Source organism: Epinephelus moara, chromosome 1 (assembly GCF_006386435.1).
Source record: "Epinephelus moara isolate mb chromosome 1, YSFRI_EMoa_1.0, whole genome shotgun sequence".
Classification (NCBI taxonomy): domain Eukaryota; kingdom Metazoa; phylum Chordata; class Actinopteri; order Perciformes; family Serranidae; genus Epinephelus; species Epinephelus moara.
In genome coordinates this window covers 34,061,534-34,085,865 of record NC_065506.1, presented here as the reverse complement: position 1 = coordinate 34,085,865, position 24,332 = coordinate 34,061,534, and the positions used below count along the sequence as shown (strand labels likewise).

The window sequence follows — 24,332 nt, the reverse complement described above, 5'->3', positions numbered from 1 at the left end:
GCACTGGGTTGAACAGATGGCGGATTGACATGTGCAAAGTTAATCCTGGTATTATGGAAAAAAACAAGTGAAATCTCTGAAAAGTACATGAATCAAATTTGAGAAGAATCCATGTGGTTTGATATGTGGACAGAATATCAATGCAAATGTATCTTTAAGATTTTCAACTCACATATCCTCCATGTTGATCAGATTTGTTATTTTGAGTTGATTGTTTCCACCCTCTTCCATCCTCGACACTGCATCTGTAGAACATAAAAATACAAAAAAACAGAAATGTTGCTGTAGGCTAGTAGTAGGGTTAAAGAAAAACTAACGAGCAACACATGCAGAGTCATTTCTCCATCCTTTCAGTTAAATTAGTGATCAAAACATTTATCCAAGGTCTTTGATTGTAAATGAGAAAAACAAAAGCTGAAAAAAGAATTATATTCAATCCGTTTATTTTATGCAAGATTCAATTAAAATCTGCAGTTTAAATAACAGCCTCATAGAAAGTAGGATATGTGTGGATATATGTGTACTTAGCAGAGCCGTACATTAAGGAAAGAAGTTACACCAAATGTGCAGTACATGCGCAGACTTAAATACATTAAATATAGAGCATGCAAGATTTACTTAACAGAATCAGATGTGAGTTACAGTGTAAATACAAAGTGCATTATGATTGGTCTCTTCAAATGATGAATGGCTGCATGAAGACTTATTTTAATAAAGCTGTTTGAAAGACAGATCTTTAGACATCAATGTCCTTTATGTTGTTGCTCACTGTGGTACAGAATCCATTAAGCAGCACTGCCAAACTTTGCTTTGAATGACTTAAGATTTGTCAGCGCTAAGACAACAAAGTCTTACTGCAGCAGTGAAACAACATCAGTGTTATAGCACCACCTAGTGTGCACTTATGTGCCAGTGACAACAACTACAAGATTTACAGGATGGAAGCAATAGTCATACAGATATTTTAGACTGGTCTATAGATTTATGCTGGTCCTAATTTTGCTGTGAGATTTGCCTAATGCAAGTTAAACAGTTTCACATAATTAAAGACTTATTTTCAGCCTAAGGAGTTAACTCAGAACTAAGTGCCATGTCCATTCATCCATACATTTTCATCTGCTTATCTGGGGCTGGGTCACTGGGGCAGCAGGCCAAGCAAAGCACCCCAGGCGTCCTCCTCCCCAGCAGCACTTTCCAGCTCCTCCTGGGGGAACCCAAGGTGTTCCCAGGTCAGACGAGATATGTAATCCCTCCAGCGTGTTCTGGGTCTGCCCCAGGGCCTCCTACCAGTGGGACGTGCCTGGAACACCTCTAACAGGAGGCTCTGTTAACAAAACGGAGAGAAAATATAACCCATAATTTGTGTTTTTTTTAACAATGTTCTCAAACTAGTATGAGGATGATATAGTTTTTAGAGAGCACAATAAGCGATTGCAAATGTATAGCAGATGTAGACTACTGAGCTCTGCTACATTATGAAGCATAGGTGAAGATTTCAGAGGGGGTGCAGGGGTGTCACCGAATCCAAAACTGCTAAAAGTGCAGGCTAATTTTCTGCACACTTACTGCTCACAGACACAGATGAAGCAAAGCTGACAGCAGAGTGAGGGAGATGTCAGTTGACTACTATTTGTACATGCTGACACACAGCTAATCAGTCAGTCAAGTAAAGCACCTGTGTGTGCATACCATGGGTGTGCTGTGTGCAGGGCTTTTTGTGTACATTATCTAGACTGCGTAATGAGCAAGTATTGCCTTCTGGGCTCTGATTAAGCACATAGGCAAGTTAGTTTCCTGAGCCCAACACTGCTGCACACATTACATCTTCTGATGATTCTCTAAACTGCTAGTTAGTTATTTTGGTCTTGGAGTTCAAAGACAGCAGGAAGCTCATGTGAATGTTACTGATGCAAAGCAAATTGTGGTGCAGACATATTCCATACCCTATGCAGAAGTACACTAATAGTAGCCCACACACGGACCCAAACTTTGATAAAATGCAGTACCCCCTTAAAGGGGAACACCACCTAAATTAAGAATTCCAATGTTATTTCCATGGCCTAGGACATTTCAATCAATATTTGTGAACATGGGCTACTCTCTCAAAGCCAGAAATCAGGGAAATAAGCTTCAAACTTGTGATGTCAAAGGGTATAAATTATGGAGCTGCTCCACAGACACTGACTGGGAGCTGGAATTTGCGGATCCACAGAATGCTTGTTTTCTTTTTCTCTTTTTTTTTTAATATACCCAAATAAACTTTATTCAATTGTAGTGTTATCCATTCTGAAAATGTGCCCACATACTCAGAATGTTCCCCTGAGTGCTTTCAGTGTCATCGAAAACATTTCTCCCAATTCAGTGTCTTTGGAGCAGCTCCAGACTTTATATCCTGTGACATCACAGATTTGAGTTTTAGCACTCTAGCTTTTGGATTTGGGAGAGAGTTGCTCATGTTTACGAATATTTTTTGGTCTGTCTGTATAAATTCTCAAAATGGGTGTGGTTCCTCTTTGGGGCCTCTGTTGCTTTAGTTTGTGTTGTGTTAGTGTTTAAATTGTCTTGAATGAATGAATGAATGCCTTTATCGCCATCGCATGTTCACATACAATGAAATTTGCTGCCTCTCATAAAAGAAAACTGTTCAATTCACTCAACACACATTCATATGCCCATACATTAAAATAGGATAAGGCTAAAATATGATTAATATGATCGATAAGGTCATCACAGTGATGCAGTGGTTAGCATTGTCACCTCATAGCAAGAGGGTTTGTAGTTCGAACCCAGGGTGGGGGGATTTGAACCCAGGGGTTTGCATGTTCTCTCCATGTCAGCATGGTTTTCTCTGGGTACTCCAGCTTCCTCCCACGGTCCAAAGACATGCAGGTTAATTGGTGACTCTAAATTGTCCGTAGGTGTGAATGTGAGTGTGAATGGTTGTCTGTCTTTGTGTCAGCCCTGTGATAGTCTGGGGACCTGTCCATGGCGTTCTCCATCTCTCTCCCAATGTCAGCTGGGATAGGCTCCAGCCCCTCGAAACCCCCAACAGGGTAAGTGGTTACGGAAAATGAATGAATGATAAATAACATGCTCTAAAAAGGACAAGATTAAGTGCAATGCAGTTCTTGCACAATCATCCATGGTAGTGCAATTTATTTTTAGTGCAATGGCTGTGGGGTAAAAACTATTAATCAACTTTAGCAAATTGCCATAAATTAACTGGCACACTGTGAAGTTGGGCCCTTGTTATAGTACAGGACAACTCAGGGTCCAGCCATATAGTGCTAGAAAGGCAGCTTGATCAGGAAAATTAATGTGATGATATGGTAGGTCAAACATTATAAGGTTAAAAAACAATGTTAAAAGACATGTTGCATAGAGGTTACACAGAGATGTGGCTGTCACTGCCCCTTTAAACAGCTCTCCTCCCCGTCTCCCTCACCGTGTTGCTCTCTTCCCCATTTCGCTGCTTTGTTTTCATTGTCGCTCTTTTGATCATGGCTGCCCATTCTACCGAAGAACCGTTCCCCTTCCACGGGCTGCTCCCCAAAAAAGAAACCGGCGCCGCGTCTTACCTCACCAGGTTCCCCGAGTACGATGGCCGAGGAGTGCTCATCGCTATCCTCGACACCGGCGTGGATCCCGGGGCCCCCGGCATGCAGGTAAATCTGACCGGCTGCTTCACGTTAGCTCAGAGCTAGCTTGTATGAGTTAGCAATGCTAAAGGCCCGACTCATTCCCATTAATTAGTACTCAGTCACCCAACGGCTACAACTAGCTACATTGCTAGCATCGATAAATTCACACAGTTATCACAATTAGCTTGGCAGCTTTTATGACAACCAAATTAACACAACGTATCTGACAGCCAGTGTTTTCCCCTGCTGTCAAATTGTGTTTCGGTGCTTGACTAGTTAACTTACAAGTAACTAACGGTAACGTTAGCTAGTTGGTAACAGTTAACGTTATAGCTTCTAGCATGTTAGCTTGGCAGTTAACAGCTGAATATGTCTGCTCCAGTGTCTTTCAGGCTTCTCAGTACAGTTTGTCCTTCAAGTTGGTGAGGCTAAATACGGCTTGGCTGTTTATAGTTACAGCTAGAGTTTATAGTGACGAAAACATGTATGTATGAACGGTTATTTGTTGGTTAGTGAGCCGCAACTACATGCTTACTGCAAAGTCACACTGTAATCTAGCTAAGCTAACTTTAGCTAGGTACACAGTATTAAGTAAGTCAGTTAAAGCCTGTAAATTTGCATACAGTTATGTCTGTGTAGGTAGGTTATTTGGCACGTCATTACATTGAGTTAAGATCAACCTTTTATCTTCAACCACATGTCACTCTGCGTAAGTCTTGCAGAATCTGAGTCTGACCCTTTCAGTTTGTGTAAACAAATGTGTATAAAGGGGGGCATTGCTGTTGCAAGGCATTGGAAGTTTATCCACTCTGCAGGATGGTTTATACTTTGCTCAGATTTAAGTAAGAATATCCACAGTCCTCCCTGGTCAGTAAAATGTACTGATTGTGCATCCTTTTTAATTGAATTATCTTAAATAATTTTTAATTACTTTCTTTGCAACATGGGTTGGTAATATGCACCAGCCACAAGCCAAATGTTGGTAAAATACGCAAGTCCCTGCTAGATTGGCTTCATTCACCAGCTAAAAATAACATTGTCTAACTATTGAGTGGCTGGTAGATTCTTGATTCCACCAATCACAGTGGCAGGTGGATAGAAAATTACATTTCAGCCCTGTTTATTTCTGCTTCTTGAGGTCACAACTGAGGGAAAGCCAAAGATTGTCGACATCATCGATACAACAGGCAGCGGTGACGTGAACATGGCGACGGTGGCAGAACCTAAAGATGGGACAATCGCTGGCCTCTCTGGTAGAACACTTAAGGTCAGTAGACATCCTGAGACTAATAACAAAAAGGAAGAGAAGATATGTTCCATCACAGGTTTTGTCCTACTTCTGAAATAATTTCTTTCATCAATTCTGTATGTCCCATTTTTAAATCTAACCATATTTGACCAGACCTACACTATGTATTTTCATATTTGTCTGACACTGTGTCTTTTAATGTCCCGCAGATCCCTCCTGCCTGGGTCAATCCATCAGGGAAGTATCGCATTGGAGTTAAAAATGGCTACGAGTTCTTCCCTAAGGCTCTCAAAGAAAGAATACAGGTGGGGAGACATGACATTATTGCTGTACTAGATCTGTCACAGGTTTGATTTTTGCAACACTATGGTTGTGCGCAGCACATAGAGCTCTGGTGACTTGCACAGGCTAGATAACCCAAACACAAGCTGGACATATTTAATCCAGACCAGTAAAACAAGAGTGTATATTGTCAGAATCCTGTAGATAAGGTGAATGGAAATCTATTCCTCAATGGATATGTAAAGACACTTTTTTTGTTATTGTCAATTAGAAAGAACGAAAGGAGAAAATGTGGGACCCACCACACCGAGCAGCACTAGCTGAGGTGTCTCGCAAGACAGAAGAGTTTGACCTCTCTCACCCAACACCCTCACAGGTCAGACCTACAACCTTGAGTTCTTTGTGTACCTATCAGTGTTTCCATGCAGTTGGTAGCCACGGTAATGTGGTGTTTCCTAATCTGATATCTCTCTACTCTTCCTCTCACATGTGCCCTTCCCTCTTGCTTCCTTTCTTCAGTTAGAGAAATTGCAGAAAGAAGAGCTGCAGAGTCAGTCAGAGCTGCTGGCATCACTAGAAAAGAAGTACAGTGATCCTGGTCCCGTGTATGACTGTGTGCTCTGGCATGACGGTGTCACATGGAGGTAAGCCATACTGACTGTTTTCCTCTATGTACATGATTTTTTTTTACCTTTAGTTTTCACTACCTTCTACTGTTTATTAATAGTATCCTCATCCTTCGTGTTGCCTGTTACTGTTTGTCTCTTTAGGGCTGTGGTCGACACTTCAGAGAGCGGAGAGCTGTCCCAGTGCACTGTGCTCAGCTCCTACAAAGAGTCGCAAGAGTATGCCACATTAGGAAACGCTGAGATGCTCAACTACTCTGTTAATATTTATGATGAAGGAAACACACTCTGCATTGTCACCAGTGGAGGTGAGATATTACCAAAGCACATAATCCATCAATCCATCTCCTTTCAAAGGAAGCCTTCATATGATTCAGTCAGTGAACACAAAAAGATGCTCAGCATAACAGTCAGTTATGGCAGGTTCACTCGTTAAGGCAAAGTCCACAGTGTATTCTCCAATCTAACTTGCTTGTGTGCTTTTAAAGGAGCTCATGGGACACACGTGGCAAGCATTGCAGCAGGTTACTTCCCAGAGGAGCCTGAGCGCAACGGTGTGGCCCCAGGTGCCCAAATCTTGGCTCTGAAGATTGGAGACACCCGCCTCAGCACCATGGAAACAGGCACAGGACTCATCCGTGCGGTATGCTTCTCAGATAAATATAGATGAACAATTTGCCTACCCTTTCTTTCATTTTTTTTCCCACCATTTAATTTTTTCCTGTCCCTTGTCTCTCAAAGATGATTGAAGTCATCAACTACAAGTGTGACCTTGTTAACTATAGCTATGGGGAAGCCACCCACTGGCCCAATACAGGGTAAGTATTGCAACAGAGGCTATGATTGTATGGGTTTATTTTGTGTTGCACTCTATCACTGATTTATGTCACTTTGTCTTTCAGGAGGATTTGTGAGGTGATCACAGAGGCTGTGCAGAAGCACAATGTTATATTTGTTTCAAGTGCAGGAAACAACGGCCCGTGCCTCTCCACGGTCGGCTGCCCGGGGGGAACCACCAGCAGTGTCATAGGTACATATACACTGCTGATGACATAAGGGTTTTTATTAAACCTCAGATCAGATATCATCTTCATTCCTGCTCCCTTCTCTTCGTAGGAGTTGGAGCATATGTCACTCCAGACATGATGGTGGCAGAGTATTCCCTGAGGGAGAAGCTGCCTCCCAACCAGTACACCTGGTCGTCCAGGGGCCCCAGTACAGATGGGGCCCTTGGGGTCAGCATCAGTGCCCCTGGTGGAGCAATTGCGTCCGTACCCAACTGGACTCTTCGTGGTACCCAGCTGATGAACGGCACATCCATGTCATCCCCAAATGCCTGTGGAGGCATCGCACTAATCCTCTCAGGTGAGACTAGTGTCACAGACTGATAGTAGATGTGGGAGTATGTTGTGTGTATGGAAGTGTGTGTGAATACAAATGTGATGCTAGAGTGTGATTTTTCTTTTGTTTTTTTATGTGAAAAAGGACTGAAGCAAAGTGGGATCCCTCCCTCTGTTCCTGCGGTGAGGAGAGCGCTGGAGCACACGGCTCTGAAGGTTGATGACATCGAGGTGTTTGCACAGGGTCATGGAATAATCCAGGTAAGGGCATAAATTTCCATTGCTGTGTATTGTATCAGCATGGTCTCTTAGTTTTATAGTATTCTGTGTGCCACCCAGTAATCGGCTCCCTTTCTTCCTCTTAGGTGGATAAGGCATTAGACTACCTCATTCAACACGCCTCTTTACCCACAAGCCACCTAGGCTTCACAGTAACTGTGGGATCACAGAGAGGCATCTACCTCAGGGACCCAGCCCACGTCCTTGGACCCTCAGATCACGGAGTAGGAATTGAACCCATTTTCCCGGAGAACACGGGTATTGTTCATACTTAGGAGCCACATTTACAGCATTTTGATTTAGTGTGGACGAGTGTTTTAATCTTTCACACCATCTTTTTTTCACTAAAATCCACCACAGGGAACTCGGAGCGAATCTCCTTGCAGCTACACTTGGCGCTCACATGTGCCGCCCCGTGGGTCCAGTGCCCCTCCCATCTAGAGCTGATGAACCAGTGTCGTCATGTCAATGTTCGTATCGACCCTGTGGGACTGAGAGAGGGCGTGCACTACACAGAGGTATGGACAGGAAAGAGAAGTGGAGGAAAAGATGGACTGTTTTGTTGATTTGGTCACTCTTGAATGTTGTTTTGTTTTGTTTTTTATAGGTGTGTGGGTATGATACAGCAGCACCTACCTGTGGCCCCCTATTCAGAGTCCCAATCACAGTTATTATTCCCGCCAAGTACGTTCTCACATAATAATGGGATTTTGTTTTTCTGTCAAAAGGTTTGTGTGTGTTTGACAGCTTTCTCTTTTTCACCTGACAGAGTGACGGATAGTCGTAATCAGGAGGTGAGTTTCACAGACGTCCACTTCAGACCAGGCCAGATCAGACGCCACTTCATCACTGTTCCTCAGGGAGCCTCCTGGGCAGGTCAGTACAGCACGTTAACTCTTTTAGTCTTCATGTCATCGTCTGCGTTCTGTTTACTCATTGTTCTTCTGTTTCTAACCTCTCTGTCACCCACTCTCTTTTGCAGAGATCACACTGACGTCTCATTCGGGAGATGTGTCGTCAAAGTTTGTCCTCCATGCAGTGCACTTGGTCAAGCAGAGAGCATACAGAGCTAATGAATTCTACAAGTTCTCTTCGCTGTTGGAAAGAGGCTCACTAACTGAGGCATTCCCTGTGCTGGTACATATATTTCATGTTTAGTTGACTGGGATTTTGCACATATGTCATTCTGTAAATATACCAGAGTCAGCTAAAAAAAAAGTACCTAGTCAGTATATTTTGTGGATGCATAACAGTGGATTTATTTCTGCATGTTTGTTGTCTCTTGTCCAGTCAGGAAGGGTAGTAGAGTTGTGCATTGCACGCTGGTGGGCGAGCTTGGGTGACGTCACAGTGGACTACAACATCTCGTTCCATGGACTGAACATTTCCCCTTCACCCCTGCACATAGTAAGAAGCGAGCAGACTTACAGACTAGCAACACCTACAACCCAGACAGTATCAGTTCTCTGTTTGTAACTCTCATTTGTCTCTGCCCAGCATGCCTCAGAGGGAGTGACGAGTTTCGATGTGTCGTCGCCTCTGAGGTACGAGGAGGTGTCACCCACTATCACCCTCAAGTCTTGGGTTCAGCCTCTCAGGTAAATGCACACTCACCACACACACACGTATATTTTATTGTTTCACATCAGTAGAGTTCATCATTTTGCAACTGTTGTTGTTTTAGGCCCATAAGTTCAAAGATAAAAGCCCTGGGACTGAGGGATGTTCTGCCTAACAACCGACAACTCTACGAGATTGCCCTCACCTACAGCTTTCACCAGGTACCGCCAGCGCCAGCAGCACTTTACGTGATAGATTTTCTTTCTTTTTGTTGTGTGTGTTTAAACTTCTTATGCTCTGTCCTCAGCCTAAGAGTGGAGAGGTCACCCCCAGCTGCCCCATGCTGTGTGAGCTGCTGTATGAGTCTGAGTTTGACAGTCAGATCTGGATGCTGTTTGATCAGAACAAGAGGCTGCTGGGCTCAGGGGACGCCTACCCACACCAGGTACGCTAAGTCTTATGGAGAGATCACACCGAAAGCGTCTCCTTTGATGCGCGTCAATTGATGCTCCTGTGCTGCACTGCAGGCATCAGATTTGAAATGACACAAAACAAGCAGTATTTTAGGAAACGTCGCTACTTCGGCAAAATCCCCATCAGTTTTCTGTTTGAGTTGCCTGTAATGATACAGAAGGCAGGGGGGCAACTGTTGGGTGTGTGCTTCTGCTTTCTATAGCTGCTTGGCAGTAGAACAACAGTAAAGCCACTGGACACCAGCCATGTCATTTCATCTTTTATTTTTTCTTCCAGATGGTTGAAAGTCCCTGCTGCTGCTGTTGTTAGGGTTATGTTATGTTGTGTTTAGTTTTATACACAATAGATGGATGGGTCTGTGATTTGAACGTAACTACCAAAGGTTTAAGCTTTTATTTTTCTTATTTTTAGTATCTGACGTGACGACACAACGTTTAAGATCTATAGTAGTATAGCTGATTGCATTGGTAGGCGTTTGGCACACGTTTGGCCAATTTATTAATAGATGTACTTCAAAACTGCACGTCAGGCGCTTTCAGTGCATTTGGGCCTTAAGATTACAGGTTTTTTTTTCTTTCTATGATGTTCACTCGTATATTTTGCGCATGGTAGGATTGTGGATAAGAACAGTACCTTCCTTGTGTGCACACCATGATCTAACACATCTTCAATGTGTGTTTCACCTCTCCAGTATTCTCTGAAGCTGGAAAAAGGGGACTACACTGTGCGTCTGCAGGTCCGCCACGAGCAGTCCAGCGAGCTGGAGCGCCTCAAGGACCTACCGTTTGTGGTTTCTCACCGTCTGTCCACCACACTCAGTCTGGATGTCTACGAGTCGCACCGTGCTGCTCTCATGGCCAAGAAGAAGGCAAACTCCATCACCTTGTGCCCGGGTGCCACCCAGCCCTTCTACGTCACATCCCTGCCAGACGACAAGTGAGTCCGATTGGCGAGGGACTTTTCATTTGTGTTGTATGATCGTGTTGAGGGACTTATCATGCACAAAACAAAAAAAGCCTTACGTTCAAAAGAATCAGTCAGCGGAACTTGATAGGACAGGACATATCCACAGTCCTCCATGACAAGATAGCACTGACAAAGACAGAGATGTGACACTCAGCATAACTGAAGATTATTTCTCTTACAGTCAATAGGAAATTCGTTAAACCTGCTTTGAGATGAAGATTGTGATCTGTGTAAACAGAAGAGAACTGTGTCACTGATCAAATGTGAGGTAGCACTTATCTTTAAGGTTGGAGAATCAAGCTTGAAGCACTGAGTTTAACTTAAGATATTTCTAGTCAGGCGATGCTTACTCTCTTTCTCCACATCTTTCATTTAAGTACCCTTTATCAAAGGTAATCAAGTCCAGATGAAACCAGATGAAGCATTTTGGCAGCGTCTAGCTTTAGTATTGTGACGTATCTCCCAGTCACACAGGATAGGAGCATGGGTATAACGTTGGGAGGAATTTGATATGATTGCTCAGAAGTAAATGCGTCAAAACAGTGAGGCCCTGGTGTTGTAACAGAGACGATAGAGTAGTATCTGCCAGGGAGGGAGAGAGACAAAGTCTACATGTGCTCCATTAAACATTAGTTGCTGAAACAGCCTGCTGTAAAATGCCTTGAGCATAACCTGGAGCTGTTGCAGATACACTTTCCTCAAAGTGAATAAATTGTATTTTGAGGTAATGAAGACACATTGACATACCATACAGTTGCTAGCTAGCTAACTTTATCTTGGCTTTGTGCGGCTAACAGTTGCAGATTGATTTATGGGTGGATGTCATGATATAATTGGTCAGTACTAGCTTATAAGCACACATCATATTTTGCTTTATAGGATGAAAACATGACGGATTTTGTTATTAGAATACATTGGCATACATAGTTGAATAGACACACACATTTCATTTTGACTTTAAATCTCAAAGGTCATAGCACTGCTACATAAGTGCATGTTTGGTTAGAAAAAGTCATGAATAAATATCTCAGTTTTCGTTATATAATTGTGATCAAATCTTGTTTTATGTTCATGTTTCTTCTCTCTATCACTGTCTTTCTCCTGTTGTTTACCCCTTTTTTTTAGGATCCCAAAAGGGACGAGTCCAGGATGCTATCTTTCAGGCTCCCTGGTTGTCCCCAAAAGCGAGTATGGCAAGAAAGCAGTGAGTGACCTTAATTGCTGTTACCCTCTGTCCTCAAGAGCAGTTGCCAGTCCTGCCCCTTGGGATCTAAAGTCATGGGTGTTTTCAGTCTCCTTTTCTAACTCGGGACTTTTACAAATTGTTGAAAACATAACAAACTACACAGTAGAGAATATCTGGTTATGATTGCCAGTGTGCCAATCCTTCAGTTTGATCTGATTAATGATTAAAATCTGAAATTCACTTATTGACAATGTGATGCCCAAAGTACTTGTGGTCCTGAGGATCAGGGGTGAAGACTTGTGCTCCAAAGCTTGTTGATTCTCCCCTTTTAAGGTTTGGTATAGTTTATCTGTCATCAGTTTCAGACCTGCTGGGTCTGGTGTGAAGCATCTTTAATTGGTTGCTGTTCTTTTGGTCAGTGCATGCCATGTTTTATTTTTCCTCACTCATTGCCTTTGCCTGTGTTTCAGCTGTTAGGCTAAAAACACAATTTGATGTTGCTCATGCCGTAACCACTGTCAGATCTCGACACACTGGATCTGGCTGTTTATTGGCTCATCAGATTCTAGATTAGTAAGAATATTTGTAGTTGCTAACATGATCAAGTCAAAATGACTTTCAGCTAGTCCACAGCTTCTGGACCTTGATTTTATTGCTGGCTTTCGGGGACAATTTTAGAATAATAAATATTAGATGGGAATGATAACAAAACAAAAGAAAATGTCTGAAATGACTTTGCTTCAGGTTATGTGTTATATGTTCACTAGGGCTGCATGTTAACTGCCATTTTTCAGTAGAAGTGGAGATATGATGCCTTAGTTACCACACTGATGCAACATTTTGCCACCTTTAAACCTTTCTTTAAGAAATCTGTACAATGGAGTATTAGAGCCACACTGAGGAAAATATATCAGAAATTTAGAGGATAATGTGGTAATTTTGAAATAACAAAAATTATAATGTTATGAGAATAAAGTTGTTAAATAATGAAAATTAAGTCATATGATTTTGAGAAAAAAGTTACAATATTATGAGAATACAGACATGATTTTACAAGACAAAAAGTCAGAATATTATGTGATTGAACTCGTACATTCCCAAGAAAAATACTTGCATATTTATGACAGAAAGTCAGGTGACATGATATAAAGAGCGACAAAGTTCCTAAAGTAGAAAAGATATGATAGATAAATGCTTAATGCACAAGAGTTTCTTGCCAGTGCAAGGCACAATGTCGTTTTATTACTTTTAGATTTAGTTGAATTATTATTTTTAAGTTTTCAGGATGTATAAAGCTGCTGAATGCACACTGTATATTTCCGAATGTTATCAAGTAATGTTACAGCTTATTTTTCTTGAAATAGTTAAACGTTAGTCTCACTAAATTCTGACTTCATTTTCATAAATTAACATTTTTTTTCTTAAAAATGCGACTTTATTCTTGTAATAATAGAAACGTATTTTTGAAATTTTTTCCTCAATGTGGCCCTAATACCTGTCGTACATCTGAACATCAATATGACCATTTTTTTCCACATTGAACACAAGCGCCAAGGTTCTAAAATGTTAAATGATTAAAAATAAGACCAAATTTACTTATTCAATTGAGAATCAGAGAATTGGTGAACGAGATTCTTAAATTCTGCTTACTTTCTGTTGAGCCCACTTAGAGGTGCATGTGCAGGAAAAAACCCACAGAAATTGATTTGAATGAAATATTTATTTAAAGGGAACAACAAAAATATTACATTTACTGCAATTTGTACAAAATACACTGGCAAATGTTTTATTTCTGGAGCTTATTTTCACCGTCTATGGGCTGCAGGTGTTTCTCTTCACACTGCTAAAGGGTTTCATTACACACACATCTGAATACTTTTGTTTAAACAGCTTTTGTGGATCTTTGGCTGAACTCCAACGCAAAGATCCTCCTGTCAAACTTCAGCACTCATTTACAAATGCATATTTTTTCAGTGTGTTTCATATTGTTTGCCATTGCATTGCTGAAAGTCTGTTCGTTGTTTAAGTCTCACACATACAAGAATTTATCATCTTAAAGTCAAAGATCACGTCATGTTTTACTGTAGTTTTCATTTCTGTGTGAAGATGCAGTGCTTAACCCTTGTGGCAGAGCAGATATAAGAAAAACAAGTTGATCTGTAAGATATGAACACAAGATAGAAATCTGAGCTTGTCAGCAACAAGGATTACACCACTGTTTGTTTAAATGTGACAGGTAGGTGGATTAGACTCTGAGTCTGAGTCAGGATGAAAGACAAAAAAAGAACATGAAGAAAGAGAGAATCCTTTTTGGTGTGTTTGTGTTGTCTCTTCCTTACTGTGTGTTATTCTGACCACCAGGGGCAGGCCTCTGCAAAACGACAAGGAAAGTTTAAAAAGGTACTGGATGAGCTAGAAACACTGTACAACAGAGCGTCCACTGCTCTCCTACCATCAGGAAATGGCTTATTCCTTACCTTAAGATGGGATGTGTTACATCTTTACTGATTTTGTCAAAGCATGTCATTTTTGCTGTATTGAAATTAGGCTTGGGTGGTATCTATATTTTTCCTACGTTCCTGACGGGGGTGTACGATATATGATGGTGTTTGTGCTCCCAAGTGGCAGGTTCGCTACGTCCAACAAGCTCTCTTTGTTTCTTTTAGTCTGTTGAACTCACTTAGTGTCAAGACTGGAAGTATTCTTACACCTGTTGTCCTTTAAACACAACAATACAACCATCACCGTAAGAATCCAAGTTTCTCTCTTTCACTTAACTAAGACTTGCTTGATTGCCTTGTCGACTCAGCGTAAAACACACTTCATTCAAACCAACAAAGTAAAACTAATTAAAACCCACTTGGTTTGTTACTGTTGTAGAAATCTAAATAAACCCTTAGTTCACAGAGTTAGATGTGAAACATAATGCCTTTTTACCCCTTAGTCTCTCTCTGCTGTTGCTGGTCAGATTTTTACAGGGTTTCTGTCGGTCCTTGCAAAGTTAAAATCCAGTAATCTGAATTTAAGGCTTGAAAATGTCTTAAATGGGATTTTGATTGGCTTTGATTGGATTGTGAAGTTAACATTACATTTATAAAGTTGCATTAACTTCAGTCTCACTTGTAAATGTCTTTTTGGGAACCAGTAAACACAAATGAAAACTGTGCCGGCCCATCAGATTTTAACAGAGCACACCTAGCTAGTGTAGTATGTGGGCTAACGTTGCATCTCCTCATCAAAAAAACAGCTACTACTAGAAGTAATTACTTTAACTTGTTGGTGATAAAGGGGATGCTTTGTGGATTTTCAACTAGCTTTGTGTCACATCAATGTGGGTAGTATGTATCTATAAATGAACTGCGGTAAACTTAACTCCATTTGACCAGACCAGATCGCGCTACTCATCTCTCAGCTCGAATGTGCTGGTTGTCACGTGTTGTGTTATCTAGCAGCTTTTAGCTGGCTTTTGGGCTTTTTTTTAACTACAGATTTTACTTCTGTATTTTCGTATGCCTGCCATCATGGACATGAGCTGTCTCTCTCTCTAATCAGACCAAAGTGAGATCAAACTAGGCAGTGCTGATCTAATGTAAATCAAGATCATGTCACTGTATTGCCTGTTTTTCACCTAAAATGTCTTCAGAAACATATTTTAGTGCTCTGTATGGCTGTAATATGAGAGTCTGTGAACAGAAAGCAGGCGCAATACTGTTTCCTTTTATTTTAAAAATGGAGGCAAAAAAAAAGATCAAACGGTAAAACTAAGCAACGCTGATCAAATATGAACCAAGAATGTTGATACTGTGTTAACAGTTTCTCACCTCAGATGTTTTTGTTACCAGCCCGCCACCATATCTTTTCCTGTAGAAAAATGGACAGACTTGCATTACATTTAAGCATTTATTGGCCCGTTGTGGGGCAGTGCAGTGCATTCTGGGTGGTGAAGGTTTTCTACCTCTTAAGCAAAAGTAAATGCCACAGTCCTTTTCCTCTGTTTGCCCTGGTCATGTAGCACCAGTGTCAGAAGTACTTGTCTCTTTCTACTGCATAGAGAGCCATGTTCTAGGAAAAGACCATCTGTCCAGCAGTGAAATAACATTTAAACTTTATTTTCCTTCATATACTTAATACTTAGCCAGTATGGATGTGAAAAAGGTCTTAAATTTTTTTTTACTCATCCTTTAACATTAACCTTTACACTTGCAGTTGCCATTGTTTTGTTTTTCAGCTGAGCGGCCAGTAGTGACTGACATCTGACATCTCTGTATTAGTTAAACAGAAAGAGGAGTGTCTGTGCTTTCTACGGTGTTAAAATTCATGCCCTTGGGATTTCTAAATACCCTGGTATACCGTCATACTGTGATACCGCCCAAGCCTACTTGAAATATGCACCAGGCTAGCCATAACAAGTTTTTATTTTAATATACAATAGTGAAAGTTTTCTGGTGGTCAGTAAAATTACTAATAAATATCAACAACAAATGATAATGAGCACTATTTTCACCTTGTATCACTGGGTCTATATATATATATATATATATCATGATGTATGTAGGAAGAGGGTGAGAATTTGGGATGCTGATTCAGAGTAGCAAAAGAGGTTTGGGATTTTATTAAATGTGTGAAATTTTGCTTTTTGACTCAACTGTGTTTTGTGTGTTCACACAGGATATCGTTTCAGTCATCTACCACTTAATCCCTGCTCCCAACAAAGCAAAGAACGGAGGGAAGGAGAAGGACAAGGAAGGAGACAAAGAGAAAGACGTGAAGGAGGAGTTTGCAGAAGCCATGAGGGACTTAAAGATTCAGTGGATGACAAAGTGAGCACAGTTGCTCTTCTGTTTTGCTCAGCAGCACAAATGCTTACTTTGCTGTATTCTTCATTTGCCCATTTATCATGTTTTGTCTTTGTGCTTAAGGTTGGACTCCAGCGCCATCTATGATGAACTAAGGGAGAACTACCAAGATTACCTTCCGCTGCATGTGCAAAGACTGCACCAGCTGGACTCTGAAAAGGTAACGGTACACACCAGAAAGAGGAAATGGAGGAAGCTTTGATGGGAATCAATCCCAGGAAGATTTAATTATCTTCCTCTGGAGTCTAAACTATGCAGCTGTCTTTGCTCACAGTCATTTCTCCTCCTTCGCTTTGTGTACAGGAGCGTTTAAAACGTCTCAAGGAGGTGGTGTCAGCAGCCGACTTTGTCATCTCCCACATCGACCAGACAGCCTTGGCAGTTTACCTCACCATGAAGACAGACCCGCGGCCTGACGCTGCCTCTATCAAGACGTATGTCACACTGAAGAATGTTATAGATAATAGATTTATGAACATCATTAGAATTCATCAAGATATGCTCAATTATTATTAATTATTATTCTCTACTATAAAACACCCTGGGGAAACCCTGAGTAGATCATCCAAATAAAGATTACTGGACCTCAAAGCTCAAATCCTGACCTGTCTTTAATGCCTGTGTTTCAGTGACATGGAGAAGCAGAAGTCGTCCCTGCTGGACGCTCTGTGCAGGAAGGGCTCAGCTCTGGCCGACCAGCTCCTGCTGCCCCCAGCGCCGCAGGACGGCGCTGGTGCTGTCTCCACGGGACCAGCGGCAGCAGAAGAGGAGGTTGTGGAACAGGTGGCCAGCAGTTCTGAAGACACCGTGCAAAACGTGGTTAAAACACTGACAGATACATTTTGGGAGGTGCAGAAGTGGGCGGAGCTAACTGACTCCAAGGTGAGCAAAATGTTTTTAGGAAATGAAGGAAAGGTCAGAGTTGTTTAATTGTTAAGGTAGTTACAAAGTTAGTATTCTGTTTTGAATTTATCTGCCATGTGAGATGACACGATAAAGCTAGTGGTGATATTCTGTATTTTTTCCTTTTGCTAACGTATCCCATGAAAAGACCACAAGAAACTAACAGTGTTAGTCAGTCTCTCAGTACTTAATGATTCCCTGCCCTGTCTGTACCACCATGCCCAGTGGTTCCTACTGAAGACATAAATCTCAATGAAAATATAGCTGGTAGCGGCAGTCAGGGGTTCTGGCTCTTTCTTGGCCAACAAAAGGAAGCAGCTCACCTGACAAAATCGAAAACCGCAAGCAGCAGTGAGCTGGTTTTGGGCTTCACAAAGCTGAACATGTCACTTCAGCTGGTGCAGTTTTGTCTAAATAAAGAGAGATTAATCACACACTTGTTTCATTGTAACAGTGTGTGCAGCATTTTAATAATTGCACTGTCCCACCTTTCCAACCTTCTTTATTGGATGTGAACGAAACTTGGTGCGTTAATTCAGGACATAGTGCAGGATGTCTCCACTGAGCTTAATCGGGATTGCTTTAAGACTGCTTAGGTTATGGTCTGTATCCTGCTTAGGTCTACCCTTTTGTGATGTGTTTTTGACTGATGGCGGCCATGTTTTACAACCAATCTTGCTCCTTTTATAATAGAAATGTGAAGCTCTAACCCACAATGTAATGTAACAAAGTTGGTATTGATAGAGCTAAGTAGTTAGTGTCTATCGTATAATGCAAATCAATGAAAAATCCGTCATGGGGGACTTTTATTGTAAAGCACATTGAGCTGGATATGTGTCGCAGATTTCAAGTCAATTTGACCTACAGTGTGGGGGAGCGTGGCATTTCAGGGCGTTAATTACAGTGGCAGATTGGCATTTGTACATCATGTCCAGTTATTGGGCAAAGTTTCACTTTTACAGCTCACTCCAGCTCCCGGCAATTGGAGCAGTGTTATAAGACACTAATAATAACAAACTTAGTAGGGTCCTGCGCCTACAGGAGCTTCAACCCTAACAAGTAACACATATACTGTATTATTTTCTTTTTAAAAAAGGCTGAAGAATTTCTTAAAACTGTGCACTGTAGTTTTAAGTAAACGTTACATAAACAGAAGTAGATATCTGTGGGGTCTATTTTCTCCTGATGATTCATACATTTGTTTCTGTGTGTGTGTTTACAGCAGCAGGACAGTGTGTGCGGGATTGACTTAAAATAAACTACAGTGCTCATGGAGGTTGCTAACGTGAGGAAAATGTTGCATCAGGCTTTGTTTATAGACTTCACTTGTTTGTAGGATCAGTTTTGAGATTTGTTGACAGTTACACAATAGAGAATATTGCCAGACTTATCAGTTCTTCTTATCCCCTTACCTGTGATTATTTTCCCCTCAATTTTATGAATTTGGGTGGATATACTAAATATTAAGCTAATATTTTGTCTGTCTTTTGTCTTTTCCACTGCTCAGGTGTTGATGTTTTCCTACAAACACGCTCTCGTGAACAAGATGTACGGCCGAGCCTTAAAATACGCCTCAAAGATGTTGGAGGAGAAGCCCAGCAAAGACAACATGAAGAACTGCATCCAGGTATGAGAGCAGTGATGGCTGATATCTGCTCAAAATAAGATTATATACTAGATATTTTTGACAGCTTACTCTAAAAAAATTATAATAATAATAACAAATGTGAGTTGAATGTTCCCTCTGAATCACTTCCTGTCTGTCTCTTTTGGTCTCCAGCTCATGCGACACCTCCGATGGACACACTGCGCCACCTTCAGTGAGAACTGGCTCCCCGTCATGTACCCCGCAGAATACACACCCTTCTAGGCACAGACGCACATGCATGCACGAGCAGCATGGCCATACATGGTTCATTACATGGTAACCTCGATATCATGTCCCTCAGGGTCACATGGTCTATGCATCTGGTTTTTCAAATTTAGATGTAGGTGGACACCAACGTGAAGGATAACGCTGGGTGTAAACGATTTGAGGCACTCGACACCTTTTAAGGCAAGAGGGGATCGTGCTAATCCTGTCTCTAAATGTCTCGCTGAACATCTCAGCTCTGCAGAGCGTGTGGCACGACAGTTCATTTGATTACCACAAGCAAAAGAACTAGAAGCTTAAATTTTTTTAAATGATCCAAACTTTTTCCAAGGCTTGTTGACTGTGTAGGTCACTTCTTTCTTAGTTGGGCGTTATCCTTTATTTTGGTGTCATCTACACATTTGGAGACTCTCACAACCCCACTCATCCTCAGCTGTACGGACTCCATATCACATAAATAACCTCCGTCTCTCGTGTAAATACTGTAAAAGGGCCAGTGCGGACTCCAGGGATGCATCCCAAGTCTTTGTAAAAAAAAAAACAAAAAAAAAAAAACTGTGACCCCATCTACTCACTTTCAAAAAACCTGTTATGATACTTCGGTGAGAAGACAGGACTTGCTGCTGCTCGATGTTCGGACACACGAAGGCACGCAGAGTCTGCCTGATCCCTAAATGAAAAGGGAGACAGAACTTGATATCTCATTTCTTTGTTTTTCTTTGTGTTTTTTGATTGTTGCAGCCGGGCCGGGTTTGTCTGTCGTTCGAGGCTTTGACTTGTGTACACAGAACACAAAACAGTATCAAGGTGCCTTCCTACATGTACCTTACCTTTCTCTGATGGGATGGAAAACAGCGCGAGGCTGCGGAATCAGTAGCGTCAGTCAACACTTAGCCGCTTGCAGTCATTTCACCCATCAGCCTTTGGTGTCAAATATGTTTCACAGCTCGTATCTGCAGCGTGACGTGTCCGTGCACTGTATGCAGGCCGTCAGTGACTTGTCAGGTAGCAGTAAGCCACAGACACACTTTTCCGGCTTCTGCTTACCTCCAGAGGTGTTGGCCACCCACGTCATGCTGCAGTTACCCGAGCCGCACATTTGACGACCATCTTAACAGACCTCACTAACATAACAGATGCAGTCGTGGGCAGCGGAAAGGATGTTCAGATTTTCATTGTAAAATGTTCACGCAGTATTAGACATTTCTCTGCAGCATTCAAAATGTTGCGTTTGTACACAGTGTCATAAAAATGTACATACACACATAACATAAAAAAATATTAAGATGCAATAGGTATATAATACAAATATTATTCTAATTGATGTATTTTGCATATATGCATGTCTTCTAGGATGTAAGGAAAAGCAGTTTTATTTGGAAGATTTTAGTTTGTTTCAATTTGAAAGATTTTTAATCCCAAACAAGATTCTGAAGATGATCCACTGTTGTTCTTCTCATGAGTGTGTGTTTGTGAATGACTTTACGTGTTACTTGTGAGCATATTTTGTATACATGAACATTTTACCCAACAGAACTGAAATGATAGCCAGCTTAGAGGGGGTTAAACATGAGTCTGATTTTTTTCTTGTCAGATACCTTATTTACTTTAAAGGACTGTGCCAGTGGTTTTTGTATGTTTAATCTGATTTGCTATGAAACATAAATACTTAACATCACGGCTGATGATTTTGCTTATTATGTCATTTTAGATTTCTTATGGATTTTTCCTGCCATTTCAATTTAATATAATAGGAGATATTTCAAAACCTCCATTGAATTTGAGAAATGTAATTGCAAGGGCCTTTAATGCAGTCATCTTTTCACAATGGTGGAAATAAGTTTTCAGTATTTCACACACAAGGTTTCTGGCTCACTGCGTAGAGTGGTCTGAGCTTAATATTTCTGAACACCAATCAGGGGTTAGCATCATTTCAATCAAAACACAATGACAGTTTTGAGGTTTTATGTGTACGTTACCACTGTCTGCACCCACACAGAGCTGCTGAAGCAGGGTTAGCTGAATTTCTGAATGTTAAACTTATTAAATGATAAATAACATTTTCTCAAACTTTAACTTTGGTGCTTGTCCATTAATATTAGATGTCACAGAAAAGTACTTCAGATTTGAAAGTACGTTTGTTAAGTGTTTTTAAGTGGTATTATTGTTAGTGACATTGTTACAAAGACAAATGGATCACTTTTCACAATCACTTAGGTTGTTTCTCGGTCTGCTGTCTCCACTACTGTGGATAATGACAGTCTTCAGTAACTCTAATTTTCAGAAAAAATGTGCTTCATTTGTGCCATGAATCGAGTCTTTATATTCCCCGCAGATCGTACCCATGGCGGACAATTGCATAGTGAAAGCCAGGCTTACAGGGAACCAGTCTATACGCAGGTGGTGTCATTACTCTGTAGCCATTTCATTGTGCAATCAATATTTGCCTAATTTTGACCAGTAAAAGCCAAAAAATGTGTATTTCCACTTTCATCGAAGTGGCAGCGTCGTTGTTTGACAGTGCAGTGTAATTGCATATTTACTTAAAAAGCCTTTTTTGCTTTAGTCTGCAGAGATAATGAAACTTTGACAAAAAATAAATGCAGATTGATGTTTACTTTGATGCAACTTGAGAGAAAACGCCACCAATTTACGCATATGTTGGTTTCATGATTAGCTTTTCTTTTCTTTTCAATGAAAATCAAACTTGATGCAGCAGAACCAGAGCTATCTGGAGGTATTTTCCATTTTAAAACTTGTAGTGTTCAGCCCCAGTTGACGAAGACAGTTTATCAGACTTCACTCAACTCCCTCTGAAGCCACAAAAGACTTTATACAACTTTTTTCTCCACATATGCAGTAGTCGCTAGGAGGTTATTATGGTAGGAAAAATGCATCTGTGAAATAAAAAACTGCACTGCATGCCTTTGTAAGTGGTCAGCAACAATTTCAGGCTACAACAGTGGAGTTCAAATGTGCAAAAACACTGGTACGGTCCTTTAATATATCACCTGAATCATGTAACAAATGAGGACGTGTGGCTGTTTGTTTGCACAGTGCCTGTACAAAAGAGGGCAATGCTAAAGACACAAACAACATATCCACTTTTTAATCTTTATATTTGTGATTCTCAACCTTTTTGGCTCGTAAAAGTGTAAAAGAAAAGTGTGGTTTCCTGTCACAGTGTGTAGTATTACCAGTTTACCCAAAGAAAGATTTCCCCATGTTAGCTGGTGTAATTGTCAAAGGAAGCGTGAAGGCTAATAATGATAAAATTGGACATAATGAGTAGAGGAAAGAAGTAGATTCACCTTTAGACCAAGCAGTCTGAGAACCACTGGTCTGTATAAAATGGCTCTAATTATGTTCTAATTAAGTCCTCTGACATGTGGAAGGTGCATTCTGCTTTCAAGTTGAGGCCTTTCGTCCTCCTGGGAGTAAACAGTCTTTTATAGGATGACTGTTGTGCATACACAGCGAATCAGCGGTCACAACCCATGATGACCCCGGGTAAAGACACCTTGTGTTTCTGTTTTTAGCCGTGACTCGTGTGCACTTTCTGCAGAGGCCTAAGAAGCCTCTCCCAGTGCACAGGGCTTCACTGGAGTCAGTTGGGTTGGACAGAATCTGTGCTCATCGTCTTTACTTTTTGCATCTTCAGTTTCCTCCTGCTTCTTTGTCCTCTCTCCTGTGTTTGGGGTTAGGTTCAGGCAGATGTTGCGTTCAGGGCTCAGCTGTCTACAGTAGGCGTTGCCAATGACAGTCTCTCCGAAAATGGCCTTAAACTTTCACCACAGGACTGTACCGTCCATTTCTGGCACCAAACAGACGTCTCTGTATCTGTTGCTCTCACTCTGCTGGTGTCAGGAAAAGACTTCAGAAATGCTTCTTCTGGATGTGGAGTGTTTATATTTGTAGTCATAAAAATCTAGTAAATGCCAATATTTTACAGAATGTTACGAGATAAGGTTGTATGCTCTTAGTATTATTTTATACCCATTCTTCCTCGATGACGTGGGAAAGACCTGAGCTACTGTCACACTATTTTGTGGTCACGTGGAATTAAGTCACAAACAAGGAAAACAACACTGAATAAAAATGATTTGGAAGAATGTAAGTGTGCTCTGGTCGTCACTTGTACACACAGCATTATGGAGCAGATATGATTTGCAAGAGTTTGTCCAGAAATGACCAAGTAAAGAAGAGATAAAAGGGTCGTTTCAATTGTTTTTACTATATTAAACAATGTTAAAAAAGACAATTCACATGCCAACAAAAACAGGACATTTCATAACAGATGCAGACACGCAGTGAAAGGGCTGCGACTAAATTCTTTGCTATATCAAAAAATGTACAGATGATTTTCTCAATGAACGATCAACTGTTTTATCTGTAAAGGTTCTGTATACGACATTAAGAGCAAACAGCTATTTGCTATGTAAAGATAAAGTGGATTAATGTCATCTGTGTGTGTTGTAATCCGAGCTTCTCTTTGGTTTATTGTCGTAAGCTGCGTGTGCTTATCAGTGCATGTGTGTATCCTACTGGCCGGCTCATTGCCACTGCTTTGCTCTGTGCTCATACGGGACAGCATTGGCACAGAAACAAGTGCATAAGGCCTTCATTTCTTGCCTGATAGAGTTTTAGCGCGTTGTCACCAAAACAACCACCACAATGTGCGCAGATGGTGTAGTCCTTGTAAGGGACGCATCAGGGCGCATTAGTGGTAACACTACCAAAGATCATGGTGCGTCTGGGTGGTCGTCTACTCTTGTGTTTAGCGCTGTCCACTTGTGATTGGATCACCTAAAACACGTTAATACCAGGTCTAAACAGAGAAATGTGGTTGTTTGGCACCTTTCCAGGTAAATCATAACACTTCAGTTCTGATGATTCATCTATCATCTATCCACCTATTTTCACCTGCTTATCCGGGGCTGGGTTGCAGGGGCAGCAGGCCAAGCAAAGCACCCCAGATGTCCCTCTCCCCAGCAGCCCTTTCTAGCTCCTCCTGGGGGACCCCAAGGCATTCCCAGGCCAGATGAGATATGTAATCCCTCCAGCATGTTCTGGGTCTGCCCCGTGGCCTCCTACTAG

General features: G+C 41.3%; 2 protein-coding genes across 7 annotated transcripts in view; one reads left to right on the top strand and one right to left on the bottom strand.

The window, feature by feature from the left end:
• rasa3 (RAS p21 protein activator 3) overlaps nt 1-1,257 on the bottom strand; it is a 62,794-nt gene extending 61,537 nt beyond the window's left edge. The window contains exons 1-2 of one of the 5 annotated variants that reach the window (XM_050043277.1): nt 1,109-1,257; nt 173-245 (exon numbers count right to left, since the gene is read on the bottom strand). The gene's annotated coding sequence lies outside the window, so the exon portion shown is untranslated. The remainder of the gene's footprint in view (nt 1-172; nt 246-1,108) is intronic. The other 4 variants (XM_050043203.1, XM_050043393.1, XM_050043311.1 and 1 more) reach the window with 4 other exon arrangements.
• Nucleotides 1,258-3,421: 2,164 nt separating this feature from the next.
• Nucleotides 3,422-23,347, top strand: tpp2 (tripeptidyl peptidase 2). Of its 2 annotated transcripts, XM_050040091.1 has the most exons (29): nt 3,422-3,665; nt 4,780-4,908; nt 5,100-5,195; nt 5,444-5,548; nt 5,692-5,816; nt 5,943-6,106; nt 6,287-6,441; nt 6,540-6,616; nt 6,701-6,828; nt 6,915-7,163; nt 7,284-7,399; nt 7,504-7,675; nt 7,778-7,935; nt 8,025-8,101; nt 8,187-8,293; nt 8,400-8,554; nt 8,708-8,824; nt 8,915-9,015; nt 9,102-9,198; nt 9,285-9,422; nt 10,143-10,387; nt 11,543-11,621; nt 13,965-14,003; nt 16,272-16,423; nt 16,523-16,619; nt 16,763-16,893; nt 17,089-17,341; nt 18,870-18,989; nt 19,143-23,347. In XM_050040091.1, the coding sequence occupies exons 1-29, from the start codon at nt 3,501-3,503 to the stop codon at nt 19,230-19,232; spliced, it is 3,837 nt and encodes a 1,278-aa protein (XP_049896048.1). In that variant the 5' UTR covers nt 3,422-3,500; the 3' UTR covers nt 19,233-23,347. The 2 variants fall into 2 exon arrangements, with proteins under 2 accessions (XP_049896048.1, XP_049896079.1); XM_050040122.1 differs by lacking the exon at nt 13,965-14,003.
• Nucleotides 23,348-24,332: the final 985 nt, after the last annotated feature.

Excerpts from the sequence above, each read along its gene's own strand:
- tpp2 (XM_050040091.1), top strand. The coding sequence starts at position 3,501 with ATGGCTGCCCATTCTACCGAAGAACCGTTCCCCTTCCACGGGCTGCTC. Across the intron at positions 4,909-5,099 it reads TCTCTGGTAGAACACTTAAG|ATCCCTCCTGCCTGGGTCAA; the intron begins GTCAGTAGACAT and ends AATGTCCCGCAG. Across the intron at positions 8,555-8,707 it reads CTGAGGCATTCCCTGTGCTG|TCAGGAAGGGTAGTAGAGTT; the intron begins GTACATATATTT and ends TCTCTTGTCCAG.